At 47.3% G+C, this 27,785-nt stretch overlaps 2 protein-coding genes across 8 annotated transcripts in view; one reads left to right on the top strand and one right to left on the bottom strand.

The window, feature by feature from the left end:
* The first annotated feature begins 1,109 nt into the window (after positions 1–1,109).
* PIWIL1 (piwi like RNA-mediated gene silencing 1) lies at positions 1,110–16,277 on the top strand. The gene is given in 24 exon segments (XM_058037232.1): positions 1,110–1,142; positions 3,511–3,610; positions 3,669–3,906; positions 3,944–4,037; positions 4,607–4,684; positions 5,299–5,494; positions 5,823–5,948; positions 6,325–6,539; positions 7,614–7,735; positions 8,349–8,429; positions 8,941–9,138; positions 9,489–9,600; positions 10,484–10,601; positions 11,210–11,327; positions 11,478–11,592; positions 12,027–12,214; positions 12,754–12,826; positions 13,150–13,350; positions 13,450–13,553; positions 14,014–14,084; positions 14,612–14,765; positions 15,010–15,135; positions 15,572–15,719; positions 16,161–16,277. Coding segments are annotated over 24 exon segments (3,126 nt in total).
* Positions 16,278–17,656: 1,379 nt separating this feature from the next.
* Positions 17,657–27,785, bottom strand: part of RIMBP2 (RIMS binding protein 2) — a 38,892-nt gene continuing 28,763 nt past the window's right edge. The window contains exons 15-22 of one of the 7 annotated variants that reach the window (XM_058036616.1): positions 26,752–27,012; positions 24,944–25,061; positions 24,080–24,264; positions 23,735–23,903; positions 22,730–22,836; positions 21,870–21,941; positions 21,523–21,657; positions 17,657–19,168 (exon numbers count right to left, since the gene is read on the bottom strand). In XM_058036616.1, coding sequence (XP_057892599.1) covers positions 18,977–19,168; positions 21,523–21,657; positions 21,870–21,941; positions 22,730–22,836; positions 23,735–23,903; positions 24,080–24,264; positions 24,944–25,061; positions 26,752–27,012 — 1,239 coding nt within the window. In that variant the 3' untranslated portion in view covers positions 17,657–18,976. Of the gene's footprint in view, positions 19,169–19,382; positions 20,947–21,522; positions 21,658–21,869; positions 21,942–22,729; positions 22,840–23,734; positions 23,904–24,079; positions 24,265–24,943; positions 25,062–26,751; positions 27,013–27,785 lie in introns of those variants that run through there. The other 6 variants (XM_058036614.1, XR_009115349.1, XM_058036609.1 and 3 more) reach the window with 6 other exon arrangements.

The raw sequence follows: 27,785 nt of genomic DNA, 5'->3' as shown, positions 1-27,785 counted from the left end.
TGTGTATTATCTCCCCAGTGGCAATCTTTTCTCCTTTCTGTCACATGCCTTTTGCTCTGCTTTGGGATGCAAACACAGCCAGTGTCCCCACACCCAGCCAGGGCAGGGACATTGGCTCCTCTGTCCCCAGCTCCTCTCCAGGAAGGGAAATGTGGCCCTCAGAACCTGCACTGGGAAGAAGCAAGGCTGTTAGCTCATGTCAGTATTTCAGACACCACACAGGCTTTAAACTGCGCCTCTCTCACTTCAGGAAAATCTAATGAAGAATGTAAAAGCACTGTGGTCCAGACTCACAACTGGTTAATACCAATCACAGCAACATGAATTCCAATGCTTAATTTTGAGAAACTCCCATTTGAAAATTTCTTAACAAATGCTTAATGAGATTCAGGTGCACCACGTTGGGCTCCTGGCTATGCATGCCGGTTACTGAGTGCTGTTCTGAGGGATTCCCCTGGCTTCAGCACAGCAAATAATGGGGTTCATTCTTCTGTCTGCAGATGGTGCCTTCTCTGGGGTTGGAACAGAAAGAGCTGGTTGGTACTTGGTCATGGTGCTGCAAGAAACACACGAAGGTAAGAGTTCAGCCTTCCTTGTGAGGCATTTTGATACACTTCAACATCCCACTAAAGGCAGTGTTTTCCTCCCTGTGTGCACTGGAGTTTCTCCTTTATTTGCCATTCAGGAGCCCAAAGTGCTGCTCACCACGCAGCTGTCTGCTGGTACAGTTCCTGCCTCCTACCTCCTCAGGCATCTTTTTCCTGTTTATACTTGTACATCAAATGGGCCTCTGGAAAAATCCCTGATTTTCCTTTGTTCTGTGCTCTTTGTTGTGTTTCCATGCAGTCCTTTCCCCTTTGGAGATGACATGGATGGGAAATGGCTCATTGTAGCAACAGGAGACAACAACAATTGCATCACGGTAAAGCAAACATCAAAGCACAGTCCACGCCAAAGAGCTGGGGGAAAAATTCATCTGTGACACTCTGACGTGTTGAAGTCCAGCTTGGGAGGGTTTTGGCAACGCAAGAATGAAGAGCAAGCAGTTGCCCTTTCCCAAACCTTGTTTGTCTTGGTGTTTGTGTGAAGCAGCCTGGGCTGAGGACACGATGGACCTGCAGCCTTTCCACGTCCCTGTGACCGTGACAGCCCTCCAGGGCCACTGCTCAGCCAGCTGGACTGGATGGAATTGTTTAAAAAAGCAGCTCTGAAAGACTGAACCCAACTGGAACCCGCCTTTCACTAAGCACTAATTACCTGTCTGACAGCCCACGTATAAAAATTACAGTGCTTATTGTTGATGTTTATTTTCACTTTAATAAGGAGTTGCTGTAGGTAGCCAGCCTGATTAAGTATTTTAACAACTCCCTTCTGAAGGTAATTAAGTTCTGCAGTGAAATGTAAGGAATTTGGCATCAAAAAACCATTAAGGCAGATATTTTAAATGAATAAACAAACATAACTCTTTCCAACACACACATTCTGCTTTCTCATGATTTACATAACGCAAATGACTTTGACAACATCTTTATATTCTGTTTATCTTAAAATACTGCTGAGCCAAAAAAATCTGCATATTGTGTTTCTGCAGCTCTAAACCTCTGACCCACTGGAGAGTTCTGCAGGCTACAGAGCAATAAAAGTTGCCACTGTGGGTGAAGAGCCCATGGCAAGGAGTAATCACTGCTCTTAAAGGCACTGAACATGCCCCATCTAAGTGTATGCATTGAGTTTGTTAAATGTTTATCCAGTTTATATGTGAATAATGGAAATAACGTGCTAAAAGTACTTCAGCTGTCTTTAAGCAGCAACATCCACACTTCCATAGTTGGAAAGCTCTGCTTTTTAACTTCTGGGAGAACCGAGCGGCTTGCTGTGCTGTCCTGAGTGGGTTGCTGTGCTGTCATAGTAAGCATAAGAAAACTGGCTTTGAGGGCAGACTGACAATATAAATGGAACAAAAAGAGATATTCCTGTTATTTAAGTATTGATGTCAACAGTGTCACCCACTTCTACCTGGAATAGCAGAGAACAAGGAAAAGGAGCCTTGTTCGCTGCAGGAACCTCCAAAACTGTAAATGACCTCACAAGGTCAGAGCTGTGTTTCACAAAGGTGAGTGTTCATTAGGGAACGTTCTTTATTAGGGGATGTTCTCTCTGTCCCCAGAAGTTAGTGTCTCCAAACACACCACGGCCATTTAATCTTTAAGCAAAGGCACACATTTCTCACATGCACAGAAATGGTGCATGTGAGCCCTGGTGCCATCTACACATCCTGCTGCTCATGGAAAGGCTTGCTGGGGAGTGAATTCCCCCTTCAGACCGCTTCCCCCCAACGCTAAGGTTTTCTGGTTCTGTTGTGAAGCCCAAAATACAAGTTACGGTTCTCTGTCCCAGCACGGCAATTGGGTCAGCCTCAGTACTCAGCAAAAGGAGCTTTTGCCCGCTGTGTGGCTGCTGAATGTCCCTCTGGGCAGGAGGGTCACTCACGGGGTTTGGGCCGTGGTGCTGCAGCAGGCTGTGTCACATCACTGCTGGTGACAGCCTGCACCACGCTCAGCTCCACTCACACAGGGTCTGTACCTGTGTGGCAGCGAGGAACGGCCTATGCTGATCTGTAACTATCATTTAATAAAGCCATTTAATGTAGTCAAAGTAAAAACGTGTTTTAATAGATCTTACAGTAAGGGTTGTGTTTCATTGTTTCATAGTTCCATGTCAGTTGGGTTAGTCACTTAAGAAGTCACAATTTCTAAGGACTGATATTTATTTTATTGCTGCGGGATAGAGAGCATTAAACACGTGTGTTACATGCATAAATTGGAAGCACTTTAAAATACTTTAAATGTATCAACACGTTTCATGTACGGCATTTGATTGATCTGAAATTTCCCAAAATACAATTATTTGGTAAATGTAGATGCTACCAACACAAATAAACTCAGGGCTGACGGCAGGTAACTGGGGAGTGTGTGAGCCGCAGGAGCGCAGCCCCGGCTCCTCTCTCCGTACAGCCGAGTTCCATTCCTTGTTGGACTGCTCCATCTCCTGGCGAGCCGAAATTCACCTTATCCCCGGCGGGACAGGGGAAGTCAATCACGGCTAGCGGCACCGCGCTGCTCCTGCCCGGGACTGCTCCGTCTCCGGGGAGCCGAAATTCACCTTCCCCCCGGGGGGACAGGGGGGAACCGCTCGTGGGGACCGCGCTCACCGTGCCCACGACACTCGGAGCCCGCCCGCAGCGGGGCACGGCCGGGGACAGCGCCCCGGGACCGGGGGAGCCCCGCTATCCGGGGTTAGATCTCCGCCATCCCGGGCTGGATCCCCGCCATCCCGGGCTGGATCCTCGCTATCCCGGGTTAGATCCCCGCCATCCCGGGCTGGATCCCCGCCATCCCGGGTCGGATCCCCGCCATCCCGGGACGGATCCCCGCTATCCCGGGTTAGATCCCCGCTATCCCGGGACGGATCCCCGCCAGCCCGGGACGGATCCCCGCTATCCCGGGTTAGATCGCCGCCATCCCGGGTCGGATCCCCGCCAAACCGGGAGGGATCCCCGCCATCCCGGGACGGATCCCCGCCAAACCGGGAGGGATCCCCGCCAGCCCGGGTCGGATCCCCGCCATCCCGGGTCAGATCCCCGCTATCCCGGGACGGATCCCCGCCAGCCCGGGACGGATCTCCGCTATCCCGGGTTAGATCCCCGCCATCCCGGGACGGATCCCCGCCAAACCGGGAGGGATCCCCGCGGGCACGGCTGCAAGGGGCGGCGCCGTGTGGGCGGGGCAAGCGCCGTCCTTCGGCTCCCTTCGTCACGCTCCGGCAGCGCTCGGCAGCCAATCGGCGCAGCGGGCGCCTTCCCGCCTCGCCCCTCTGTCGCGTGCCTTGCTGGGCCCGTTCCTGAGGGCGCGGCCGGGCCGGCGCTGTCCCGGGACTGTCCCAGGCCCGGCCTGCGGCAGCGGCGGCGGCTCCAGCGGGGACAGAACCGTGCGGGGGCTCGGGGAGAGCGGCTGGCTGTCTGCGGGCGGCTAGGAGCAGTGTCCCCGCGCGGCCCGAGGGCAGGCGGAGGTAAGGCCGCGGCCTGGTGCGGCCCTGCTGCGGTTCTGGCCCCACAGGCTGCGCGAGGCGGGCCGGGAAGGCGGGCCGGGCCCGGGCCGGGGCTGGGAGTGCCGGCGATGGGCAGGGCTGGGCCGGGCGGGACCGAGCAGGCCGCAGCGCCTCCAGGCACGTGCTCTGGAGAAGAAGCTCTGCCCGGGGGTTAGGGAACGAACCGGCCTGAGCCCAGCCTCCGGGGGAGCCTGGGGGGAACGTCCGAGGGCCCTGGGTTACCTCGGCTGAGGCCGCAGCTCTGGCTGACTCACAGCTTCAGCCTTGAGGCGGCCTGTGCCCGTCCCTGCAAACCTGACTGAAGGCCTTGCTCACGCTCCCCTCATGGCTCTGTCAGTGTGGAGATCCCCGGGCAGCTAGTTCGGCAGCGATGGGTGTGTTCTGCTGAGCCAGTTGAGATTAAAGCAGGGCAGGTGCTCTAGTGCTGCTCATACTATTTATTGGAATAAGGGTGGGAAGGAGAAGGTAGAACGCTAATGCTGTAGGTTGCTTGTTTTAGAAGATGACTGGAAGAGCTAGAGCCAGAGGAAGGCCTCCCAGACAGATACCTCCTCCTGCTGCAGTAGGAGATGCACCGGTGAGTTGGTTTTCTTCTTTCTTCACCAGGATTTGAGATTCATACCTCACCTACTTCCGATTTTAATATCGGGCAGATGTGTTCTATGTTTTATGTGTGTATGCATATATTCTGCTGGGTGTACAGTTAATACAGCTCTGTTTTATTAAAGACATTTTATTAAGTTTCCAGTAACATGAAACTCTGAATTGTGGGATTGCTTGTGGCTTAAGGTTGCTGTTCTTCCAGCCACAACACTTTTTAATGTAACTTATTCACTAGCCACTAAAATTACAAAAGACATTTTTATAGAATAACTAGTCACTTACTTGAGGTATCAGAGGGACTGTAGAAAATGAGAAGTCCATAAATTTTAGTTAGAGCTTGGAAAGAGGGGATTTGCATTAGCTATTAGTTAAATGAATGGTAACTTTAAAAGTTTCCACACTACAGCAATTTTGAGTTTCAGGCATAGAATGGTAACTCTGCTACTTAGTATAGGACAAAAGGGTTTAAATGTCCATAACATAAGTGTACCTGAAAGGGTTAGGATGTGCATCCCTGGTGCTGGAGTGTGTGGGCTCTCTCCTCAGTGAGCACTCTGCTGAAGAGGCTGTTTGTTCCCCCAGTGGCAGATGCAGCAGGGCATGCCCGGCCCGCTGCGCGGCCGGCGGCAGCAGCAGCAGCAGCACCCGCAGCAGCTCCAGCACCCACAGCAGCTCCAGCAGCAGCTCCAGCAGCTCCATGTTCCTCCAGCACAGCTGGAAGATCCGGGGGGCCACGGGCACCTGCGTGGCTGTGAGACCCCCCTGCAGGAGAGGAGGCCAGAAGGTCAGAAGGGCTGGGAAACCCAGTGTGCTCCACAAGAGCACCTGTTCTGGAGAGAATACAGGCATCCTTTAGAATGCCTGTATTTAGAACTAAGGCATCCTTTACACTGTATTAATCTTTTTTTTGCTTTTGAAAATGAGTTTTGTTACTGAGATTTGGAAGATGTTTCCTACATAGTAAAAGCTGAAATTTAACATTTTGTGATTACTCTTAAATTTGTCTTAATGCCTTTCAAGATTTAATTGCATTATATATTTTTATTTGTTAATATGTGATAGTATATGTGTTATTTATTAATTAGTTGTGATTCTTGAATTTTAAACAATAGGGTTACAGGTTTCCTCAGGACTCCAGGATATGTCTTTAAGAGATAGGGGTGGACGTCGCAGAGATTTCCATGACCTTGGGGTAAACACTCGGCAAGCCATGGTGCACGTTCAGGAATCCAAAACTGGTATGTTTAAATTAGATTCTAGACAGGTAAGCAGTTTGAAATGGAGGAGTTTCCTTTATTTCTGCTCTTAGTTTCCTCTAAAGATCCAAGTAAAAAAATCTTCAGAGTGCATTAGAAAAAGGTAAGAAGTTGTTGCTGGTAGCTGAAGAGCAGCACAGACGTTGTGCTGGCAGCTGAAGGCTGTACAGGAAGCTCCAGAGGGCGGAGGAGTGTCTGGTAACAGTGAGCTGTAGCTCACGGGGCTAGAGCAGATCAGAACACCGCTGACCTCTAATGTTTGTCTGCCTGTCATGGCTTAAAGAGCTGCCTCAGCTGTTGCTGAATGACTGTGAAGTGGTAACATTCTTTAACTGTTACCATCGGGCTCGCATTTCAGGTTTTTCAGGAAAAATGATCAAGCTGACCACCAACCACTTCCGTCTGACGTCGCGCCCGCAGTGGGCGCTGTACCAGTACCACGTGGGCTACAGCCCTGAGATGGAGGCGCGGCGCCTGCGCTCCGCCCTGCTCTTCCAGCACGAGGAGACCATCGGCAAGACCCATGCCTTTGATGGCTCCATACTGTTCCTGCCAAAGAAGCTCGAGAACAAGGTGTGACACCGCAATGCCCTTTGATTTTCTGTCACGACTTGCAGTTTGTTCTTGTTTCTCACTGGCTGGGTGAGGTTAGGGAATTGATGTCCCACAAGCAGTGTATTGAATATATCAATATAAGCTAATTTGTTGTGTAGAGAAATTTGGTAATAAACTTTGGGTTCTAATGGTTAATTTCTAGAATCATCCTCTGCACAGAAGTGATAGTACAGACGGTACTTCTCCTTTTGTTTCCTTTTTACTTACGTCTTTCATTCCTTCTGTATTTTAACACCCCACATAATTGGAAGGGTGGATGAGTTGGGTGTATGTGGCAAGGTTTTGATAGCTGGAGGGGTCAGGGTGGCTCCTATGGGAAGGGGTCAGGGTCAGCCCTGTGTTGCACAGTCATTGCCAGCCAGATTCAGAATGGACCCATCACAGGCTAAAGCTGAGCCCATCAGCAAAGTTGTTGGCACCTCTATGTATTTAAAAAGCAGGGGAAAATTGCAGAGCAAAGAAAAATCTTAGAAGAAACGAGCACCAAGGGGAAAACACCCATGCACTGGTGGTAATCCCTGCCCTCTGTGCCTTGTGCCACTCCTTGCTTCACTGCAGGGACTGGGTGTAGCCAGTGCTGTTCACAGAGGGGCCAGAGGAGTCTGGGGTGAAGCTGAATGTGGAAAAGGGAGAGGAGAAGAAGTTTTCACTATGTGTGCTAATCTTTGTCTTTTTACTTCCCAGTATCTGAATCAGTAATTAAATATATATTAGTTGGCAATATGTTAGCTCATTCCCTCAAGCTGAGCCCTTTTCCCGTCATGGTAATGGGTAAGTGATGTCCTTGCCTTCATCTCGAGTTCAGCTGCTCTGGGGAGAGCCCCATTCTACCCCCGAGCTGTCTTCACCCCGATGAGCAGAGTCTTGCAGGCTGTAGTTCACAGTCCTAGTGGGAGATTGAATCTACATTTCAGTTAGTCTTGAACTATTGCTTGGAATAAAAATGGCTGAGTCCAGTTTGATATTACTGGAGCAAAATGCAGAGACAGCGCCCTTCGCTCTGGTTTTGTTAACTTTATTTCACTTTTTCAGGTTACTGAACTGTTCAGTAGGACTCGAAATGGGGAAGATGTGAAGATAACAGTCACACTCACTAATGAGTTGCCACCCACTTCACCTACTTGTCTGCAGTTTTACAACATCATTTTTAGAAGGTTTGCTGTACAAGTTATGTCTTTATAAGAAGTTACTCTAAAAATATCTGAAGTAAGTTTTTCCAATCTGAGGAACTGGCTACAACAAATAAGTATTATAAAAGTAAATTTTTAAGCCTTTCTGGCTGCCATTATTGTGGGGCCAACCACATCTGGCAGTACTGTGAAGTGCAGTTGTATGTATTTCTGGGCCATGTTAGTGTAAAAGCAGTTCATGCTGTTGTAGGCAGTTACAACACCCCACCCTCCTTTTTGTGTGGGTTTGCCTCTTAAAGCAAGTTACAGAGCAGGACATTGAACTGGAAATTTCCTCCTTTGTGACTAGTCTTTCTTCTTAACCTTGGTACCTGGCCTGTGTGGTTCACCTGAGACATAGCCTGTTGGGACTGCTGCTTTCAGCTGGTTGGTGAAGGGTGGAGTTGGACCTGAATTTCTCACCTGATTATTGTTAATAAATGTCAATGACCTTTATAAATTGAGTGTAATGAGAAGTTCATATTTTACATAACCAGATGAGCAATGAGTTTGTGCATAGGGATTGGACCATGCATGATGTGATGATGATGATGATAATAGTAATAATGCTAAAGGACATCAATTTTTCTGTTTTTAGGCTTTTGAAGATGCTGAATTTGCAGCAGATTGGACGTAATTATTACAACCCCAGCGATCCAGTCAGCATCCCTAACCACAGGTTAGGCAGAACCCCTTGTTTTTCAGAGGGTGCAGGGGTTGCTGCTACCAGGGCTGTCCTTGTTCCCTGCAGGAACCCTGCAGGGTGCCTGGTGCTCCTGCCTGCCCTGGGCCTGCTGTGCAAGTTGGTGGGCCTGCGTTGGCCTGGGGGCCCATCATGGGGCTGTGCTGCACTCCCTGCCTTCAATCTGACCTGTGCAGCCTGGCTGATGGAAGGAACTGGGCAGTGTCCAGCTGGATAAACTGCTGGACTTTTTGTTCTAAAAGTCTCCTGAATGCCTACATGCTTTGTGAGATACTTAACAGCATGAAATGGATTTCTTAGCTGACTTAAGATAGCTACCTGTAAAATATTTTTGATTTTGTTAACCTTCAAGAGCTTGTTTATATTTGGATGATGGCTTCATTGTGCCATCACTGCTCTCTGATGTCTTTGAAGGTGGGCAGGAATAAGGGGTCAGAATAAAGATGCTCTAAAGCACACTAAGATTTTGTGTGTTGTCTTTTGCCAGGCTGATGGTGTGGCTGGGCTTCACAAGTTCCATCCTGCAGTATGAGGAGAACATCATGCTGTGTGCAGATGTGAGCCATAAGGTTCTCCGTGGGGAGACAGTGCTGGATACTATGCACAGCCTTCACTCCCAGGTTGGAGAGGAGAGATTTAGAGATGCCTGTGCTAAAGAGCTGATTGGTTTAATTGTTCTCACAAAGTAAGTCTTCTTGGACTCTTGTCTTGGAGAGCTCTTTATGCTCCATGTCCTGAAGTAGGCAGTAAAGCATCAGAAAGTCAGAAAATGCTGTCATTGTCAAACTAGCAAACAGATCAAGGTTGACAGCATTTGCAAAAGCAGGAAGTACACACTGGTTTTCTTTTATTTTATTACAGTTTAGCTTGTGGTAGAATTGAGAGCCTATTACAGTTTAAAACTTGAAGTTATTACTTCTGAAAGGAGCAAAACTTCCAACTTGCATGAGTACTGACAGTAACTTTGTCATCCTAGTGTATTTCTTTTCTATTTGAGGTAAGATTAAAACAAAAAGTGATGAAATGTTTATGTAGGTACAATAACAGAACATACAGAATTGATGACATCGACTGGGATAACAATCCAAAGAGTACCTTCAGAAAATCAGATGGTTCTGAGATGAGCTTTGTGGAGTACTACAAAAAGGTATGAAAATTTAACTGTGTATTTTATGCTTTAACTTGGAATGTTCAGTCATTGTTACAGGTTTACTTAGGATGCATGGGTTTCTAATTCATAGTATTTTAATTGAACAGAATTTTGTTTAAAGGCCACTGTGCAATCTGAGATCAGTAACTAACCTGCACAGCATGGTTTGGTGGCAGTAGTTCATCCCAGGGAGTGGTTGATCAGGCAGAAGAGCCAGGAGGGCAGCACGGATGAGCAAGGAGCTCTTGGGAAAACTCAGAAGGGAAGCTTTGGGAAGGTGGGGCAGGGACAGGTAATGTGGGAGGAACACAGATACATTGTCACACACAGCGTGCAGAACTAAGGTTGGGAAAGCCAGAGTGCCTCTGCATTGAATGTGTCTGTCACAGCTGGACCACCCTCTGTAACTGTCAGGTCTTCATGCATACCAGCTTCAGCAGAAACACGGGTATGGGAAGGCTCAATTTCAGAAACTTCACTTGGCAGTCTTGTTTGATTCTTGGGATTTCTTAAATTCACTTGCTCTGTAGGGCAGAACTTTGTCCATTGCTGAAGTGGAAGGAGCATCCCAGTATTGAGTTAGATACCCCAGATGATAATGCCTCAAGCAAGGCACAGGCTTTGTGTCTGTTGTCTCTTACACATCAGTAGTCTGATGGCATCAGTAGAGAGAATAGTGCTTCCCTGCTTTGCCTTTTCTGGCAAAACCAATTCTTCTGAGATGTGCTAATTGAAAAAGGTTACTAGTTGCTTTTGGGTTTGTTTTAGGAACAATACTTGTTTTCTAAAGTGAGCATTATTATTCAGCAATAATAATGTTTGCTATGAGTAACTTGTTTGTTATGAATAAATTAACATGCAGTCTATATTTCTGATACAGCAATATAACATAGAAATTAGTGATTGGATGCAGCCTGTTCTGATCAGTCAGATGAAGAGGAAGAGAGGGAACATACAAGGAACTGTGGCTCTGATTCCAGAGCTGTGCTCCCTAACAGGTACTATGGCATTTTTCCATATCAAAGCATCTGTCAAACCATAATGCCTACTGAAAGAGGCATTCTGACAGCAGCTTTCTGCAGAGTTCAGCAAACTGTTTTGTTTATATAAATGTGAGTTTAGGAACACATTTTTAGCTAAAAGATTGGATATTTAAATGGGACTGGAAAGCTTGAGGGGGTTTGTTGTTGCATAGTGTTAAGCTATGGTATTCAACATCAGCACTCTGATAACTTGCAGAGTTTTGGTGATAGAACTTCTGTTGAAAAAGAGGAATTTATTAGAAATTAATGATAATTCTGTAAGATAGATAAATATTTGTTTTGCACTAGCAGTACCTGAACATCTCAGCACAGTTTGTTTTGATTTGAAAACGGAACTGAAGAGCTGCAATGCCTTGTGTAGTTTCCTCTCTAGTGCAAAAATCCAGGATTTTTTTTCATGCCAATGGGGATGTATGTACAGGAAGCAAGTGAAAACTTTGGCTACTGCTGCCACCACTTCCTGTGTCTGCAGGACATGTAGCACTAATCTGCATGAGCAGCAGGTTCAATTTTTACAGTCCTTCATCTTAACTGGGACTCAGAAAAGGCTTTGTTGTTGGCAGGACTGACTGACAAGATGCGCAACGATTTCAACATGATGAAGGACTTGGCCATCCACACACGGCTGCCGCCTGAGCAGAGGCAGCGCGAGCTGGGCAGGCTTCTGAACTACATCCAAAAGTACGGCACCTAATGTCCTCTCTGTTTCTGTGTCGTGAAAGATGTGTACAACAAACTTCTCGCAGTGAAACTTCTGACATCTTACTAGTTTTAAAAAGTCAGCAGGAACAAATTTCTCATGATTTTCATTCATATCTTGTTTTTAAACAGAGATGACAATGTTCAGAAGGAGCTCCGAAACTGGGGTCTAAGCTTTGATAATAAATCAGTGTCCTTTACAGGAAGAATTGTTCAAGGAGAAAAGATCTTTCAATCAGGAGCCATGGTAAATAAAAAATCAGCTTCTAAAATCTTCTGGATGTCTCAGTGATGAAACAAGTTTTTAAGGAAGGAAATAGTACTTTTTGGTTTATAAGTGAAGGATAGAGTGAAAATGTTATATACTTTGTCCAAGCAGGAGATTTGCAGGTTAAGTTGTTCCCGAGCCATGGTTAGAAACCCTTGAAGGCAGTCCATCACAATAGGGCTGTCCTTGCAGAACAGTCCTTCTGGTCAGGCACACAGTCCAGGAGAGCAGAGAGGTTTCCCATTCGTTTCCATCTATTGAAGAGGTGCCAAGGCTTTGCAGTGAAAAGCCACTAAGGATTTCAGCTGGGTAGCTAGAACACAGGCAGTGTGTGCTCAGCACAGGTAGGATGAGCAGTGGAGATGTGCATTCAGGCAGAGGCTGTTGACAAGCACGAGCTCTTTGCTCTGCAGTTCGACTACAACCCTCAGTTTGCCGACTGGACCAAGGAGACGCGCGGCGTGCCCCTGATCCGCTCCATGCCCATGGACAGCTGGCTGCTCATCTACACCCGCCGCAACTACGACGTGGCCAACACCCTGCTGCAGAGCCTCTTCAAGGTCACCCCCTCCATGGGCATCCACATGAACAGGCCAAGCATGTGAGTGTCCTCACTGAGCTGAGGGAGAACCATCACCACGTGGGGCTGTTCAGCGAGGGCAGGGTGTAGTGTGTCACACAGCCGATGTCTGGGAGGTTTTTAATAAAACCGAGTTGCTTTCAGTATGCAGATTGTTTTGTCTTCTCTTGTGATTGACTTTCCTTACTCATACTTTTATTTCTGAGAGCTTTTCATGTGCCTAAACTAAGAAGTGTCAGCAGACAGTCATTGTGCAAACCCTTTTCTAAGGAGTATTTTCTGCTGACTTAGGATGTATTCTGATTGTGATCTGTTCTCCTTGCAAATATCCTCCCTTGAGTACCTGTACTTGCTTTTAATTTTGAATTTCATTGTGTTTGGAAGCCTAAGTTTGGAGGTGATTCCTTTTAATCTTCAGATGTGTGAAAGTAGTTTGTTAATAGCTGTAAATGTGACATTTCATACACTATGGATGCGTAGTGAGCTTTTATGCTTTTGCTGAAGTTTCAATAGCTGTTAGCTGTTCTTTTTCTGTAAACATTTTCTCTCTTTCTTTTCAGGATTGAAGTAGATGATAGAACAGAAGCATATTTAAGGGTTTTACAGCAAAGGATTACCCCTGACATAAACATAGTATGTATTTGAACCCATAATTTCAAATCCTGTTTCTCTCTGTAACTGGTGTTTAGTGGGGTTTGCTCTCAGAACTGCAGCTCTGGGCCCCTGAGAATCCACTACTGCTCATCCTCCTGTGCAAACCTACCACTGACCATGGATATCCTTCTGGATAAGAGCCTTGGTTCTGAAGTACAGACACTGACACTTTGCAGTTCTTTCTTTCACTGTGAACATCTGAATATTTCTCTTGCGCCTAAGAACTTTTTCCCACAGAACTGTTTAAGTGCTGTATAGCTCTGAGAATGCAGCTTCTTACAAAGATTCTTTTTCCTTCAAAGGTAGTTTGTATTTTGTCCAGCTCCCGAAAGGATAAATACGATGCCATCAAGAAGTACCTGTGCACAGACTGCCCCATCCCCAGCCAGTGTGTGCTGGCTCGCACTTTGAGTAAACCGCAGACTATCATGACGGTAGCAACAAAAATTGCCTTGCAAATGAACTGTAAAATGGGTGGAGAGCTCTGGAGTGTTGAGATCCCTGTAAGTATTTTCTTATGAATGGTAACTGCTCTTTATGAGGCTTTATTTCAAAAGCCAGGCCAGTACAGCAGGTCCGTGCTGTGTGTGGTTGCCTTGCAGCTGAAGCAGGTGATGATTGTGGGCATCGATTGTTACCATGACACCGTCTCTGGGAAGCAGTCCATCGCGGGCTTCGTGGCCAGCCTCAATCAGTCAGTCACACGGTAAGAGCAGGCTGCCACAGGTAAAAACCTTTCCTTTGGCTGAAAAACAGCTTCAGTGGGGTGGTCCATCAGCAAAATACGGAATTGGTTTGCTGTAATGGTTAATGTGAAATATATTGTGAATTTTTCCCACTGCATCCCTTGAAGGAGTGGCCTTGTCCCACATTGCTTGAGAGAAGGTGGAGACATGGCTGGGATGAATAGAGAGCGTCAGGGTGACAGGGTCTTCCACTTTTGTGTTGACTTCTCTTCTTGGTTGAGAAGAGTTTTAAGTTACGCTATGGCACTTTTACCGTGTTTTTATTTAGGGGAAATATTCTCATAGAACCCCACCTCTTCCTTGGCTGCATTGACCCACAACATCTGTAAAGACAAAGTGGTCATCGGCATTTTAAAAATAACTTCATTGCAGTAAGCCTGGGAAATGCTTTGAAGGTCTCTGTCATTTTGTTCTTCACAGGTGGTTCTCCCGCTGCGTTGTTCAAAGTCGTGGGCAAGAACTTGTGGATGGAATCAAAACCTGCTTGCAAAGTAAGGGAAGGAAAGGGAAGGAGTTCTGCTCTTGTAGAGCCAGATCTAAGAACTGACAATTCAGCTTCTCAAAACCCTCTCCTGCTGGCCTGAGAGGAGGCTTTACCAGCCTGCACTTGGATAACAACAGATTTCACATTCCCTTATAAATACTGCTGAAAATTAATAGCATCTTGTGTAAATCTTTCACTGATTCCCAGATTCCTTTGCAATAATTAAAAACTACTGAGCAGTGCACTTCCAAGAGTGCTTTAAGGGAGCCTGATTTCAAGGGGGGCAGCTCCTGCTATGAGGAGGCCAGCAGAGCAGGTGTATCCTTGGGTCCTTTCTGTTTGTGGGTGCACAGGCAAACCAGAGCTCTTCCTTGCAGGTATGTTTGTGTAGCATGATGCTGACCCATTTCAGGTTACTGAAGGATTGAGGACCTTACTTCTCCAACTTGCTGGTTTTCTAGGAATAAAAATCTATTTCTGTTTTGGAATGAATTGCCATTACAACTAATGGCTATTACTCTTGTTTTTTTTAAGGTGCTCTGAGGAACTGGTCTAAGTGGAATAAGTCTTTGCCCTCTCGTATTTTTGTGTATCGTGATGGCGTTGGAGATGGACAACTCAATACTTTGGTTAATTATGAAGTGCCTCAATTTCTGGATTGCTTGAAGAGTATTGGTACTGACTACAGGTAAATCAGTTTCTACCAACCCTTCTCTTTACACTGCCAGAGGAATAAACACTGGGATACAAAACGAGGCTATGGATGAAGACTGTGTATCTAAAGTTGTGAACAATGTCTTACTTGATCTGAATCAGTAAAGACTTACATGTGAATTAATGCCCTGGAACTCCAAAGAATCTGCTCCTGAAATAGTCCTAGTGCAGTTTTCTAGGAGAGTATTGGTTTTTTTTTCCTTTTTCCTTTCTTTTAGCCCAAGACTCACTGTGATTGTGGTGAAGAAACGAGTGGGTGCCAGGTTCTTTGCAGAGATTGGGGGAGGACTCAAAAACCCACCCCCAGGGACTGTTGTTGATACAGTGGTGACCAGACCAGAGTGGTGAGTTCCTGCAGAGGCAGGACTTCCTGCTGCTGCCAGCAGCCTGGGCAGAAAGGAGATAGATCCAACAGTACAGGGACTGTAGGATCAGGTGTAAAAATACTTCCCACACTTGTGTGGCTCAGGGGCTGCAGAAAATGAGCAGTGTAAGCTAAGAGCACGTGCAGGATGGTTATCAGGAGGAAAATGGGATTGAACAAATAGTTGAGGTTGTTATGGCCTCAAGACCTGGTCCATATAATGTTATTCACGTTCCTCCAGGCCTCCTGGCCTTTCAGACACAGAGGAAGCGTTTGTGGCCACAGCCTAGGCATCCTTCTGGGGTGCACTCAATGAGCATGAAGTGAAGAAACCAGGACAGATAACATGGGGATTGGCATTTTGCCAGGCACACAGCCCTGTCAGTAACAGGCTGGGGGGGTGTTCCCTGGGGCAGGTATGATTTCTTCGTGGTGAGCCAGACGGTGAAGAACGGCTGCGTGGCACCCACCCACTACAACGTCATCTACGACACCAGCCAGCTGAAACCCGACCACGTGCAGCGCCTCACCTACAAGCTGTGCCACATGTACTACAACTGGTCGGTGAGTGCTCCTGCAGGGACAGCCTGCATGCAACACTGAAACCATTTCTTACCTGCACAAGTATCTGCTCCTTCATGGAGGTGGAGCTGTGCTGCTGCATTGCCTTGAGGCCTCTGTGCACACCCAGCTCAGCACACGCTCAGCTCGTGCCTGAGCCGTGCTTCAGCTGTGGCACTTCAGCAGCCACAAATACCAGATATGACATGTCTCACCTTCTGCAAGGCCCAGCACTGAATGTAAACCCGTGTATGAGGTGGCAGGAGGGCACTGCAGTTGGCAAGTTGGGGGTATGTAAAGTTATTTTCACAAATCAGCATAAACAACAGGCAATACAAATTTTACAAGTATGCAGATTTCAGAGGTCTTTGTTGCAGCGACTGCATGCTTATTTAAATTACCTGGAAATAATTACCTTCATTTTCTTTTTGCCCCTTTCTGCAGGGTATTATCAGAGTGCCTGCTCCTTGCCAGTACGCTCACAAATTGGCTTTCCTTGTGGGTCAGAGTATTCACAGAGAGCCAAGCATGACGCTTTCAGACAGACTGTACTACCTTTGAAGCTCAGCTACCAGCCAAACAGAAGAGAGCAGTTCCTCTCTAGGGAATGTACAATTGTCTGGGCTTTTGGTTTAGTTTTGGTTTTTCATAAGAGACATGCACAGGATATGTGCAGTTGTGGAAATTATTTTATTTTCATTGTACCAAGGAAAAGCTTGAGATTTGCATTTTGAACAGGTGTCTGCTTGCTAGAATAACTACACAAATTTTTATGATATTTGATACTTATTTTCTAAAGTTCTTCCCAAAAGTTTATTGGTTGTTCTTATTTACATTTTGATAAGTCTTACACAGAATTACTTCTTGCATGGGAGATAGAGAGTTATGCAGACCAGAATCCCAACTCTTCCAGCTGGTATTTACCCTTCTACTTTTCAAAAGGCTTCAATATTGTTGATTCCTTGTTTTTCTTGGTTAAGATGAGGGCCAGCTTTGTCTCCTGAGCTGTTTCATACCTTAGGAGGAGGTGACCAGGTGCTCTTGGTTGCCAAGGCTTTGTCTGCAGGCTGCACAGCGATGCAGGACCTGGGCAGGGTTTGAGCAGCTGTGGTTGTGAGGGATTTGCAGAGCAGCCCCAAGCTCTGGTGCTGCCAGGGGCCAGTGAGGGCTCTGCCAGCTGTGAGGGGCAGTGCTGTGTGCAGCTCCACGCTGAGGGCTCAGCTCTGCAGAGCCTCTCCACAGCAGGGAGGGCTTGGGCTGCCTGTGCTGCTGGAGCAGCTCTGGGGACAGGGACTGTCCTGGGCCCTGCTTCTGCTTGGGCTGCAACTTCACGGTCACTGCCTGGTGGGAGCAGAGAGCTGGAGACAGCTAAACTGCTGGGCTGCTCCTGTTCAACACTGCTCCTTAACTGAGAAATACATTTCCATCAAGGAACATCAGTGCACTGGCATGCTTGGGGTTTTTGGTTTTGTAGTTCCAAGCACTGGGAAGCAGCCCTGGTTTGTTCATGTCTGAGGTTTTCATTGGTCACTGTTCTGCAGCCCATTTTTGAAACTAACAGCAGGTGGGGGCATGGAGGTTGATTTCAGATTTTTGCAGTAGCAAACTACTGCACGTGGAGAAATTCAGATTAGTGCTGGTTTTCTTAACCACCTTGTTGTGAACCTTGTTGCTTTTCTTTGTGAGATTTAAATAAAGTTGTTGCTGTAATCCTTGCCCGTTTGAGCCTGTTCTGTAGTTTGTGCTTCAGCACTGGGCTTTGGGCACAGATGGGACAATTGCTGGAGTAACTTTGCAACCATTTTTTACCTCTGGGAAGCCCCTGCAGATGGAGGAGCTTTTCTTTATTCTGCAGTGAACTTCAGTGGCCATGGGCAGTTCTGAAAAAAGGCTGACACAGGAAGGCAGCAGCTGACACAGGGGATTTATGAAACATACTGCACTCTACAAAATATCAAATTATTTATTTATATAAAATATAATACACAACGATTGTACACATGCACACACCCACACGGTACTTTACCACAAATGTAGGCCAGTTATTTTCTTTAATTAAATCTTATAATCTAGCACACAGTATTTTACAGTAATTTACATTGTTATCTGAAGACACAATGGGGAAGCTTTGATCATTCATTTATAAACCTTCCGTAAATTACAAAAAGAAAGGCAGTCTGAAAAGTATGTATAAACAGTAAAAACAATTTACAAATGGACAAGAATTACAAAATAGTAACAGCCAATGACTGCCATCAGTGTGGAGGATCGGTTTTTGTGATATGCCAATGTTGCAGTTGGGGTTGATAGAGCCTGGTGCAGCCTCGTGGGGCTGTGGCTGGAACACTTTGTCCTTTCACTGCAGATGGACTTGCCTCAATCTGACAGCAGCAGAATGAAAATGCCTTTTAACCTAGGACTGAACCTCCACAGAAAAAAACAGGGACTAAAGGGCTTTTGGTGTGCACTTGGTTTTTTCCCATAGCTTAGAACAGGGAACCAGGAACCCCAGAACTGGAGATTGAAATGGGGTGAGGTTCTGAGTAACCTGCACTGCCTGGTTCCCCTGGAGTGAGAATGGCAAACCAGTACAGGGTGTGGTTTTTACTGGGGGACCAAAACTGAGAAGGGTTTAGCACAGCACTTGCACACTGCCAGGAGTCCATCAGACAGGGCTGGGGCAGTACCAGTGTTCACCTGGAGCTACTGGTGGAGGGAGGATGGACACAGCTGCATACACAGTACATACAAAGTATACGCTGCATATTTATTAGACAGTACAAATCATTGTGCAGTAATAAGGCAAAACATCAAGGCTGATTCAACTAGGAGTTTCAAGACCATTTTTGTTAATGAGTGGATCCAGTGGGGTGATCTCTCTGAACTAGCAATCAGTGAATGAGTTTTCTCCCCCCACTCATGGTTAAAGGAGAATAAAGGCTGAGATTTTTCCAGTGGAGTTGCAGGTGTTGAGATGACTTCAAATAAAACCATGTTCTTCTGGTCTTAAGCCCATAACCTTTTTTTTTTTTTTTTTTTTTTTTTTAAATTTTTAAAAAATGTTTTTGCAACAACAAATGCATTTCCCTTTTTTCCTTGCTGTTTTGATTAAGCAATTGGCATGACTCTGTTGATGTCAGAGTTAAAAATGCAACGGTCTGGTAAAGTACTGCATAGTCATGAAAGCCCTAGTTTTGACTTTAAAAAAAAAAAAAAGTACACAGACTGGAAGCTTTACAAGTTGTCCAGGAGCACATGACTCATTTCACTGCACCAAGCCTTTTCAGCAGTTTCTTGCCTTTGGAAAGCAGCCCCTTTTTCTTTTTCGAGGCCATATCCCTGCCTCTGCCGGGGCTCCCAGAGCCCAGCACAGGTGACGGAGGAGACCCGGAATGGAGATGAACTGTGGGGGAAGGTGCTCTCCGGGAGGTACCTGTATTCTCAGGAGGAACCTAGTAGGTACATTGTTATCATTTATTCAATCTTTGAAAGCTTAAAGCCATCAGCAGCAAGAAACTTGGTAACATCACTTGTCCCATTACCCACTTAAACAAAAGGGCTGGTTTCTTTCTTCTCTCTGGCTTAAAATACTGCGTGGGCTTATGGAAAATGCATCAATTTAGAGGAAAAAAATATAGAAATCGAAAACCCACCAATAAAGCCCAGTTTTGGTTATACTTTTTTAAAGGAAATGTTGGATACGCTTACTTTGCCAGAATTCTGGCCATAAAAGCCACAAAATTGGCTTTGGCTTTTCATTTCAGTACTCTGATAGTACTAAAATGGAGAGGGATACTTTCAGCTATAGATTTAAGAAAAATAAACATGTTAATTACTACAGATTAGCAATCTATAGAAGCCAAACTCTTTTCAGAAGAAAATACTTAAAATGCTACATGATCACTTACTTTTTAATGTTCTTTAAATGCCTTTTCTTTAAAATTGGCTAGCAAACTTTATGTACAGATTAGAGAAGATGGCACACTGGCTTAAAAAAAAAAGGAAAAAGAAAAAGCTAAAATGAACCTTAATTGCAATCAAAGAAAGCTTAAAGGCCCTGAGTGCTTGATGTTATGCTGCAGCTATGAGGTTGTTAGATGACAGCATTCCTAAATATTTTGAACAGCTTTTTTTTTTTTCAGTCATCAAAAGCACTTGGATGAAAATGCTAAAATTACATATAGTCAGCCTATCCTAACTACAGTGCCCAGCTGGCAAAATGGTTGCTATCAATTAAGATGATATTTTTCACAGTAGAGTCCATGCTGTAGGGAGGCCTGCTAGCTTTAGTTCAAGTTAAAATGTCAGCAATTTACTGGCTCGTTGTGCAACAGTGAGTTAAGCAAAGGGGCTTCAAGCCTACTTTGATTTTAAATCAAGGTCTAATTCTAATGAAAAAAAAAAAAAAACAAAACAAACCAAAACAACTTGGTAAAGCACCCCAACGTACACCTGAAGATACCAGATATGGAGTCTAATGCATTCATTCAGTGAGCTGCATGTTTCAGGTCGAGACTTTATTGCATTGGTAAACCAAACAGTTGCTAATATTGCAAACGTACACTGCTAGGAAAATCCAGTGAATTGTACCACAGGAGGGGATTCTTTTCAGAAGCGTTGAATAGTTGGTCTTAGGCAAACTGGGGTAAAATAGATTGTGGAAAACACATTTTAAGGCAGACAATTTAAGTAGCTGTGTTTGAGTGTAGTGAGTTTCAGAACCAACTATCCCCTTGTAAACTACCGTCCGTGCCAGCGGCACTGCTGGTTCTGCAGGGGCTGCAGCTTTGTGCTTTTCTCTTGACACAGGAGCTTGGAATTTTTACATCCCAGCTTGGCTAGCAATGCAATATGCAGCTTTGTTTGTAGGGTAGTTAGACATAAAACTCTCCTCTCTATGTAAACATAAACATTGAGCTCGGGAAGAAATATGTTCCAAACGCCGACCTTCGAACAGGGAGGGCCGATGGATTTCAGAGGCTCCTGTTTTCAAGGATTTGTCTCCCAAGAAAGGAGTGGACTCGACTAGGTACAGCAAAGGCATGCAGCCTGGTCTTCTGTGGCCAAGGGGTTTGGAGACATATTTCTTTTCTTTTCCCCCACAATTAAGTTTCAAGACTTGCATTAGATAGCCAGGTAGCTTTAATTGAAATCTCTATTGGTATCTTCAGTTGCTCACTTACGTGAAGGCTACATTGCCTTATTAAGGTGTGAAATGAACACTCTTCTTCTGTTTCCAAGCAGATGAGCAAAGAAATAAAAATATATATAAAATATATAATATATAAAAGTATTGCAGTGATGAAACAAAACCAAAAATGAGATACTCTAAACATGATTAATTCTTTCATGAAAGAGAAGTCTCTGAGCAATTAATTATTGCCAGTTGGAACAGGAAGTTGTAAGGATTAAGAGGGGACCACTGTCACTCCATCAGCTGCAGTTACAGTTTGTATTTAGAGGAACACTGGTACCAGGCTTTTGTGCACAAGAACCTTTTTTAAAGAGCAATTTAGAAGCTTTGGGAAATAACTATCACCAGGAAAGAGCTGCTTAAACTCAGGTTCTGAAGGGCAGAACTGCAATGACTGCAACCAAACAGTCCATTCAGTTTCTCCATCTACAAACGTAACGAGCTGGCAAAGGCTAAAGCCGTTTTCCCTCAGGTTTTATTTTATGTATTTGGAAGATAACTTTAAATGGGCAAATGAATTTAAACGTAACGTTAAAAGTAATGTCAGAATGACACGTGAGACAGAATGGAATGGCAGGTGGGGGCTCAGGTGCTCCTGAGGGGGCTGCTTACCCTTTTGGCCTTGGCCCGCATGGGCGCGTCGTGGCCGTAGCGCGCGGGCGCGTCCGAGAGAAACACTTCCACATCGTCAGGCACTTCTTCAAGGAAGTTGGAAGGAACCAGCCCCTTGTGTCCATTGAGCTCCCCCTGCCAGCAAGGGAAGGAGCAGTGAGTGCTTTCGTCCCATCACATCTACTCCCAAGGAGGCAGGGACGCATTGCTGCCTGTTTCAGAGCTGGCGAGGGAGAGGGAATTCCCATCTATGGCCCCTGAGAGCTCACACAATTCCACATCCCTCCCCAGGCTGGTGTTTGCTGGAGCTGGGAGCAGTTTGGGCTGAGCCAGCAGACACAACTTACATAGTAAAATCCATCTTCATCGATCTCACCAAAGACAGTGATGATGTCCCCAGTGCAGAAGGTCAGCTCGGCCTGCAGGGTAGGAGCAGGGACAGGCAAAGATCAGCCTTTCCTTATTAATAGGGAATGCAGTCAGATTTCCCCCCACTCCTTCATGTTAAGACACTGATGAAACCAAACTGATCCTTGACAGCCAAACCTCTTGTTTTTCCCCTTGGGGTTTTTCCCTCAGCTTGCTAAGCCCAGCCCCTGTCCCACTGTGTGTGGACACCCACAGGGCTCCCTGTGACCAACAGCTGAGACATTCAGGCCTTGAAGAACCTGCACAAGCTTTGAACTGCAGCTTCAAAGGGCCCCTACATCCATCCTGGTGGAGGGGGAGCAGCTCAGGGAGCTCAGGGCATCACCCAGCCCAAGCCCTGAGGCACAAGGCTCCTGCACTGCAGCTGTGCTGGGTTCTCTTCAGCAAAACCTTCACAATGGGCAGCTCCTCTCTCATCAGCACCCAGTGCACCGGGCTCTTTTAATTGTCTGTGGCTTAAATGCAATTAGGGCGGGGCTTTTAAATTATGTTTCATTTCCTGTGGCCATGGGAGAGAGAACAAACAAAATCTTTGCAATACATCAGCACGATTTATTTGATTTGTTGGCCAAACTACTTTGAAACACCATAATTTAGAAAAAGATTTGTTTCAGTAAGAAACAGAGAACAACCCAGGCTGTGTTTTAAAGCACCGAGTCCCACATATTTCAAAATTCACTTTCTCCTTCTACAATTCCCCCGTAAAAACCAAAACCGAACATTTTAGAGGATGAGTGAGGAAGCTCACAGGCTGTGTGCCCCCAGGCTGTGCCCCTACCTCCACATCCACGTTGGGGGAGCTCTCCCTGGGGTCGTAGTCGTAGAGAGCCACCATCCTGCGGGTGGTCAGCGGCTGCTGCCGGCCCCCGCGCCGGCCACGGGGCTCTGCTGGGGGACACAGAGGGAGTTACTGATACAGGTGCTGCAGGGGATGATAAATGTGCTGCAGGCACAGTCATGGGCACTGCAGGTGTGCATACAGGCACTCAGGTATTGATAAAGGTACAGCAGTTACTGATACAGGTGCTGCAGGTGTGCATACAGGTACTCAGGGATTGATACAGGTACTCTATTATTGATAAATGTGCTGCAGGTGATGATAAATGTGCTGCAGGCACAGTCACGGGCACTGCAGGTGTGCATACAGGCACTCAGGTATTGACAGAAGTACTGCAGTTACTGATACAGGTGCTGCAGGTGTGCATACAGGCACTCAGGGATTGATACAGGTACTCTATTATTGATAAATGTGCTGCAGTTACTGCCATGGGTACTGCAGGTGCTCATACAGGTACTCAGGTGTTGATACAGGTGCTGCAGGTGTGCATACAGGTACTCAGGTATTGATAAAGGTACTCAATTCTTGATAAATGCACTCCAGTTACTGCCATAGGTACTGCAGGTACAGATACAGGTACTCAGGTATTGATACAGGTACTGCAGGTGCTGATAAAGGTACTCAGGTATTGATGAAGGCACTGCAGTTATTGATAAAGGCACTGCAGTAAATACTTCAGGACACAAAACCCACCTTTTTTTTTTGTCTAATCAGAAAAGAAAGCAACAAGTGGAGTGGTGAAGCTGCAGGTCCCCATTTGCAGCCAATGCTGTCACCAAGATTAAATATTAGTTATATAAAATTATCCAGACACAGACACAGAATGCATCCCCTGGGGCAGTAAATGACTGCAAGATGTAGATGCACCTGCACAAAAACAAGAGGTAAATGCAGCCAAGCTAAGGGAGCCCAGAGTCTGGAGGGAAATGTCTGTATTTCCCTTACCTATTTTCTCAATTGGAGTGTTCAAGGGAAGGAAACCTTGTTTAAGGAGCTGATCCATCATCTCTTCATCATCTGCCTGTATCTCAGAGACCATGTTACAGGGGATAAGGCCAACTCTTGCACAGGTTTCTCCACGGTAAAACCCATCAGCATCTTTGTCCCCATAAACCTGATATTCAAACAAGGTCAAAAAGCCATTAGCACTAGGTATTAATTGCCAGGTCTGGTGAGATTTACACCTGAGCCTCTGAAGGAAAAGCCCAGGGTTGTGATCACACAGGCAGCGTTCCCCCAAAGGAGAGCTGTCTGTAAAATGCTGTGGTGTCCCCTGGCCTCAGGTCTCACCTTAATGATCTGTCCCTCCTTGAAGGGCAGCTCCTCCTCTGCAGCATCGGGGTTCGGGGACATGGTCAGCGGGTCGTAGTCAAAAAGTGCAACAAAGATTCGAGTGGAAAGGTCCTCTGTGCCAGGGTCTGTCTCAGACTCCTCATACATGTCTGGGGAGAGGCGGTCGTGGCCACCGTAGCCATCTGTGACAGCAAATTCAGGACACAACAGTTCAGTGACACAAGCTGGCCTCATCAGCCACCTCTCCCAGTTAATACTTGAAACATGTTGGGCATTTCAGTGAAAAAAACCCAAACCTCACTGCGTGTCCTATAAAGCTTGGTGGGATTCTGGTTTTTTTTTTATTTTATCAGCAAGTTGCTATTTTTTAAAAAGCTTATAAAGCCTGCACTGGAAGCGGGGCTGATTTCCTGTACCAGACTGACATTTGCACAGCTCACGTAGGAAAGCCATTTTTGTTAGGTTTGCAAGAGTTTGCCATGAATTAATGAAAAAGCAGTCAGGAGAATGGCAGGTGAGCACGAATGATGGCTGGTGGATGGCAGGCCTGGGTGGCCACGCTGACTTCACTGACCATGGGCAGCTGCCAGCGGGTTTCCCTGAGCTGAGATCAGCTGTGTCCGAGCTGGAGCCATCTCAGCAGCCCCTGAGGGCAGTGCAAGGCTGCAGCAGTGCCAGACTGCCCCCACAGCCTGGGCAGCCCCAGCTCCCCATTGCAGCAGGGCTTGGTGTGTGAAGCCCATCTCACCCTCCAAACCAGGGGCAGCCTGGCTCCACAAAGACCCCGCTGCTGCTTTCCAATGCTCTCCTCCCCAGGTGTGAGGCTGCAAAGAACAGGAATGCACCATCTGTCCAACTAACCAATGGAGGGCACCAGCAGGGGCCGAGACCTTTGTGGCACTGCACTGCCATGGGAGGACCTTCGCCCCGCATGCTCCACCCTGTCAGGCCGTCCTGCAGAGGCTGGGTTACCTAAAAGCTAAAAACAACAACAGAAAGAACAGGCTCGTCAGTTCGTGCATGGCAACGTCGTGCTTACACGGCTGCACACGGATCGGGTCAATCACAATTGGAAGCACAAGCTCTAAAGGCAACTAAACTTAGCTTTTAACTGAAAGGTTAGCTGAAAAGTGGGCACTGCTGCCTGGCAAACCTGCAAAAGAAAATAAATGGTTCCCTGATTTATGGCAGAGCTTTGTAAACCAGCAGTCGCACGTCAGAACAAAAAGAAAAGAAAAGAATAATTTCTGAAATATTCTTTTGCCTTTGTTGTTGCGGCTAAGGTGGCGTTGGAGTGTCCTGAAGAGTGGCACGGGCAGGCTGAGGGCTGGGCAGGTGGGGCTGCCCTGGCACGCCTGGAGTGCCAGCCCTGGAGCTGCAGCAGGAGCCAGGATGGCTCCTGGCCCTGGGCAAGCGCAGGAGGGCTGCAGGCTCCCCCTGGCACAGCTGGCTCTGCTGCCTGGGCACTGCAGGGGCTGCGGGAGCTCTCCTGAGCTCGTCCTGCTGTCACTGGCACCAGCACAGCCCGGTCACATCTCTGGGAGGAGCTGTGGGGGCACTCCAGCCCGAGCTGGGAGGCTCCAGGGGCCGCAGCTGACCCCTGCTCTCTGTGAACAGGTCAGGATGCAGGGAGCACCCTGGGGTGCAGGCAGGGGTGCAGAGCTGGCTCTCCTCTCATGTGCAATGTGTCAGAATTCAGTGTCACCCCGGTGCTGCAGGCAGAGCTGGCCCTGCTCCCTGCAGAACACACCAGAATTCAGTGTCACCCTGTGCTGCAGGCAGAGCTGGCTCTGCTCCCTGGGCATGGGTCCCTCCCTCACACCTGGAGGCTCCTCTGGACATGAGTGGGCAGAAATGCAAACAAGGAGGTGCAGAGCAGAGCATCCCTGGCAGCTGTGCATGGCCTGGCTCCCTTGGCAGCAGCTCTGTGCCTGCATTCTCTGCAGAGATGCAGTCTGCAACTTCAAAGGCAAGAAGAGATGGTCTGACAAGGACGGCAGCGTGGTGACAGCGCGGAGGTAAGGCAGAAAATGAAAATGATGAAGCTGTGACTCCATAAATCTGGGTCACTGGCACACTGGGGGAGAGTCTTGATTCTTGTCTTGAGGTGTTCCATGATAAAGAGCATATCCTGAAAATTCTGGGAATGAGATGAATTAAAACAACATGATGAAATGAATTCCTTGACAATAATTTAAAAAAAAATAAAAATATGGATGAAACATTTCTCCAGTTAAAAATGCAGCTTGTTTTTTTGGGGTTTTTTAGAGCAACATTCAGATGGGCAAAATAAAGAAAAGCAATCTTTTGGAAAAATTATAGTTCAGCTAACCCTTAATTAAAATTTAGATTCAGTTGTCCTTTAATAAAAGCAGCCATTATTGTAATTTGTTTGGGGGGGAAAATCATTGCAAAGCAAATTAATCTGATTTCAGCATGACTCAAAAGAGGACCATAAATGAAAATGCAGAGTAACCAACCAAAATGAATGGGGAAGAAAAAAAAATGGGGAGAAAATGTAGCAAATGGGTCCAAAGGATTGACTTTAAAAATCAATTTGGGAAAAAAAAATGGAAAAAGAACAAAAAAACTGAAGAACAAGAAATAAAGAGAATAAAGAGACCAGACTGATTTGGCAAGCAGATGTTAGAAGAAGATACTTCACACACCAGGGCGTCTTGAGCCTCTCTGAGGGGTGGCTGTGCCAGGGCAGCCGCTGCCCTGGGCTGGGCTGCTCGGGGGAGGCTCCTCCAGCCCCGCTCGTGCTCGGCTCTGCGCGGAGCCCCGGGCGGCTCCAGCTCCCCGAAATCCTCCTCGATGCTGCTCTGCCGGGTCAGCGTCCTCCTGCGCCACAGCGGCGGCCGCGGGCCCCGCCGGCACGGGCACGGGCACGGGCACGGGCCGGGCTCCTGGGGGGCTCGGACAGAGCGCTGGGGCTGCTCCTCATCGCCGCCCCACTGGGGCCTGGCGTGGGACTGGGGCCGCTCCTCATCGCCACCACTGCTGTGTCTGACACCCAACCGGGGCCGCTCTTCATCGCTGCCACTCCTGTGTCTGACACCCAACCGGGGCCGCTCTTCATCACCATCCCACTGGGCTCTGACACTGGGCTGGAACGGCTCTTCATCGCTGCTCCTTTGGGCTCTGACCCTGTGCTGTGGCCGCTCTTCATCGCTGCTCCTTTGGGCTCTGACACCCAACCGGGGCCGCTCTTCATCACCATCCCACTGGGCTCTGACACTGGGCTGGAACGGCTCTTCATCGCTGCTCCTTTGGGCTCTGACCCTGTGCTGTGGCCGCTCTTCATCGCTGCTCCTTTGGGCTCTGACCCTGTGCTGTGGCCGCTCCTCATCACTGCTCCTTTGGGCTCTGACACTGGGCTGGAACGGCTCTTCATTGCTGCCACTCCTGTGTCTGACACCCAACCGGGGCCGCTCTTCATCGCTGCCCCAATGGGCTCTGACACTGTGCTGTGACCGCTCTTCCTCACTGCTACGCCTGTGTCTGACACTGGGCCGGGGCTCCTCTTCCTCACTGCCACTCCTGTGTCTGACACCCAACCGGGGCCGCTCTTCATTGCTGCTCCTCTGGGCTCTGACACCACGCCGGGGCCGCTCTTCATCACTGCTCCTTTGGGCTCTGCCACCAAGCCAGGGTTGCTCTTCATCACTGCTCCTTTGGGGTCTGAAACTGTGCTTGGACC

The sequence above is a fragment of the Melospiza georgiana genome, chromosome 18 (assembly GCF_028018845.1).
Source record: "Melospiza georgiana isolate bMelGeo1 chromosome 18, bMelGeo1.pri, whole genome shotgun sequence".
NCBI lineage: Eukaryota > Metazoa > Chordata > Aves > Passeriformes > Passerellidae > Melospiza > Melospiza georgiana.
Note: the sequence above shows the minus strand (reverse complement) of the source record. Positions and strands in the feature narration are given on the sequence as shown.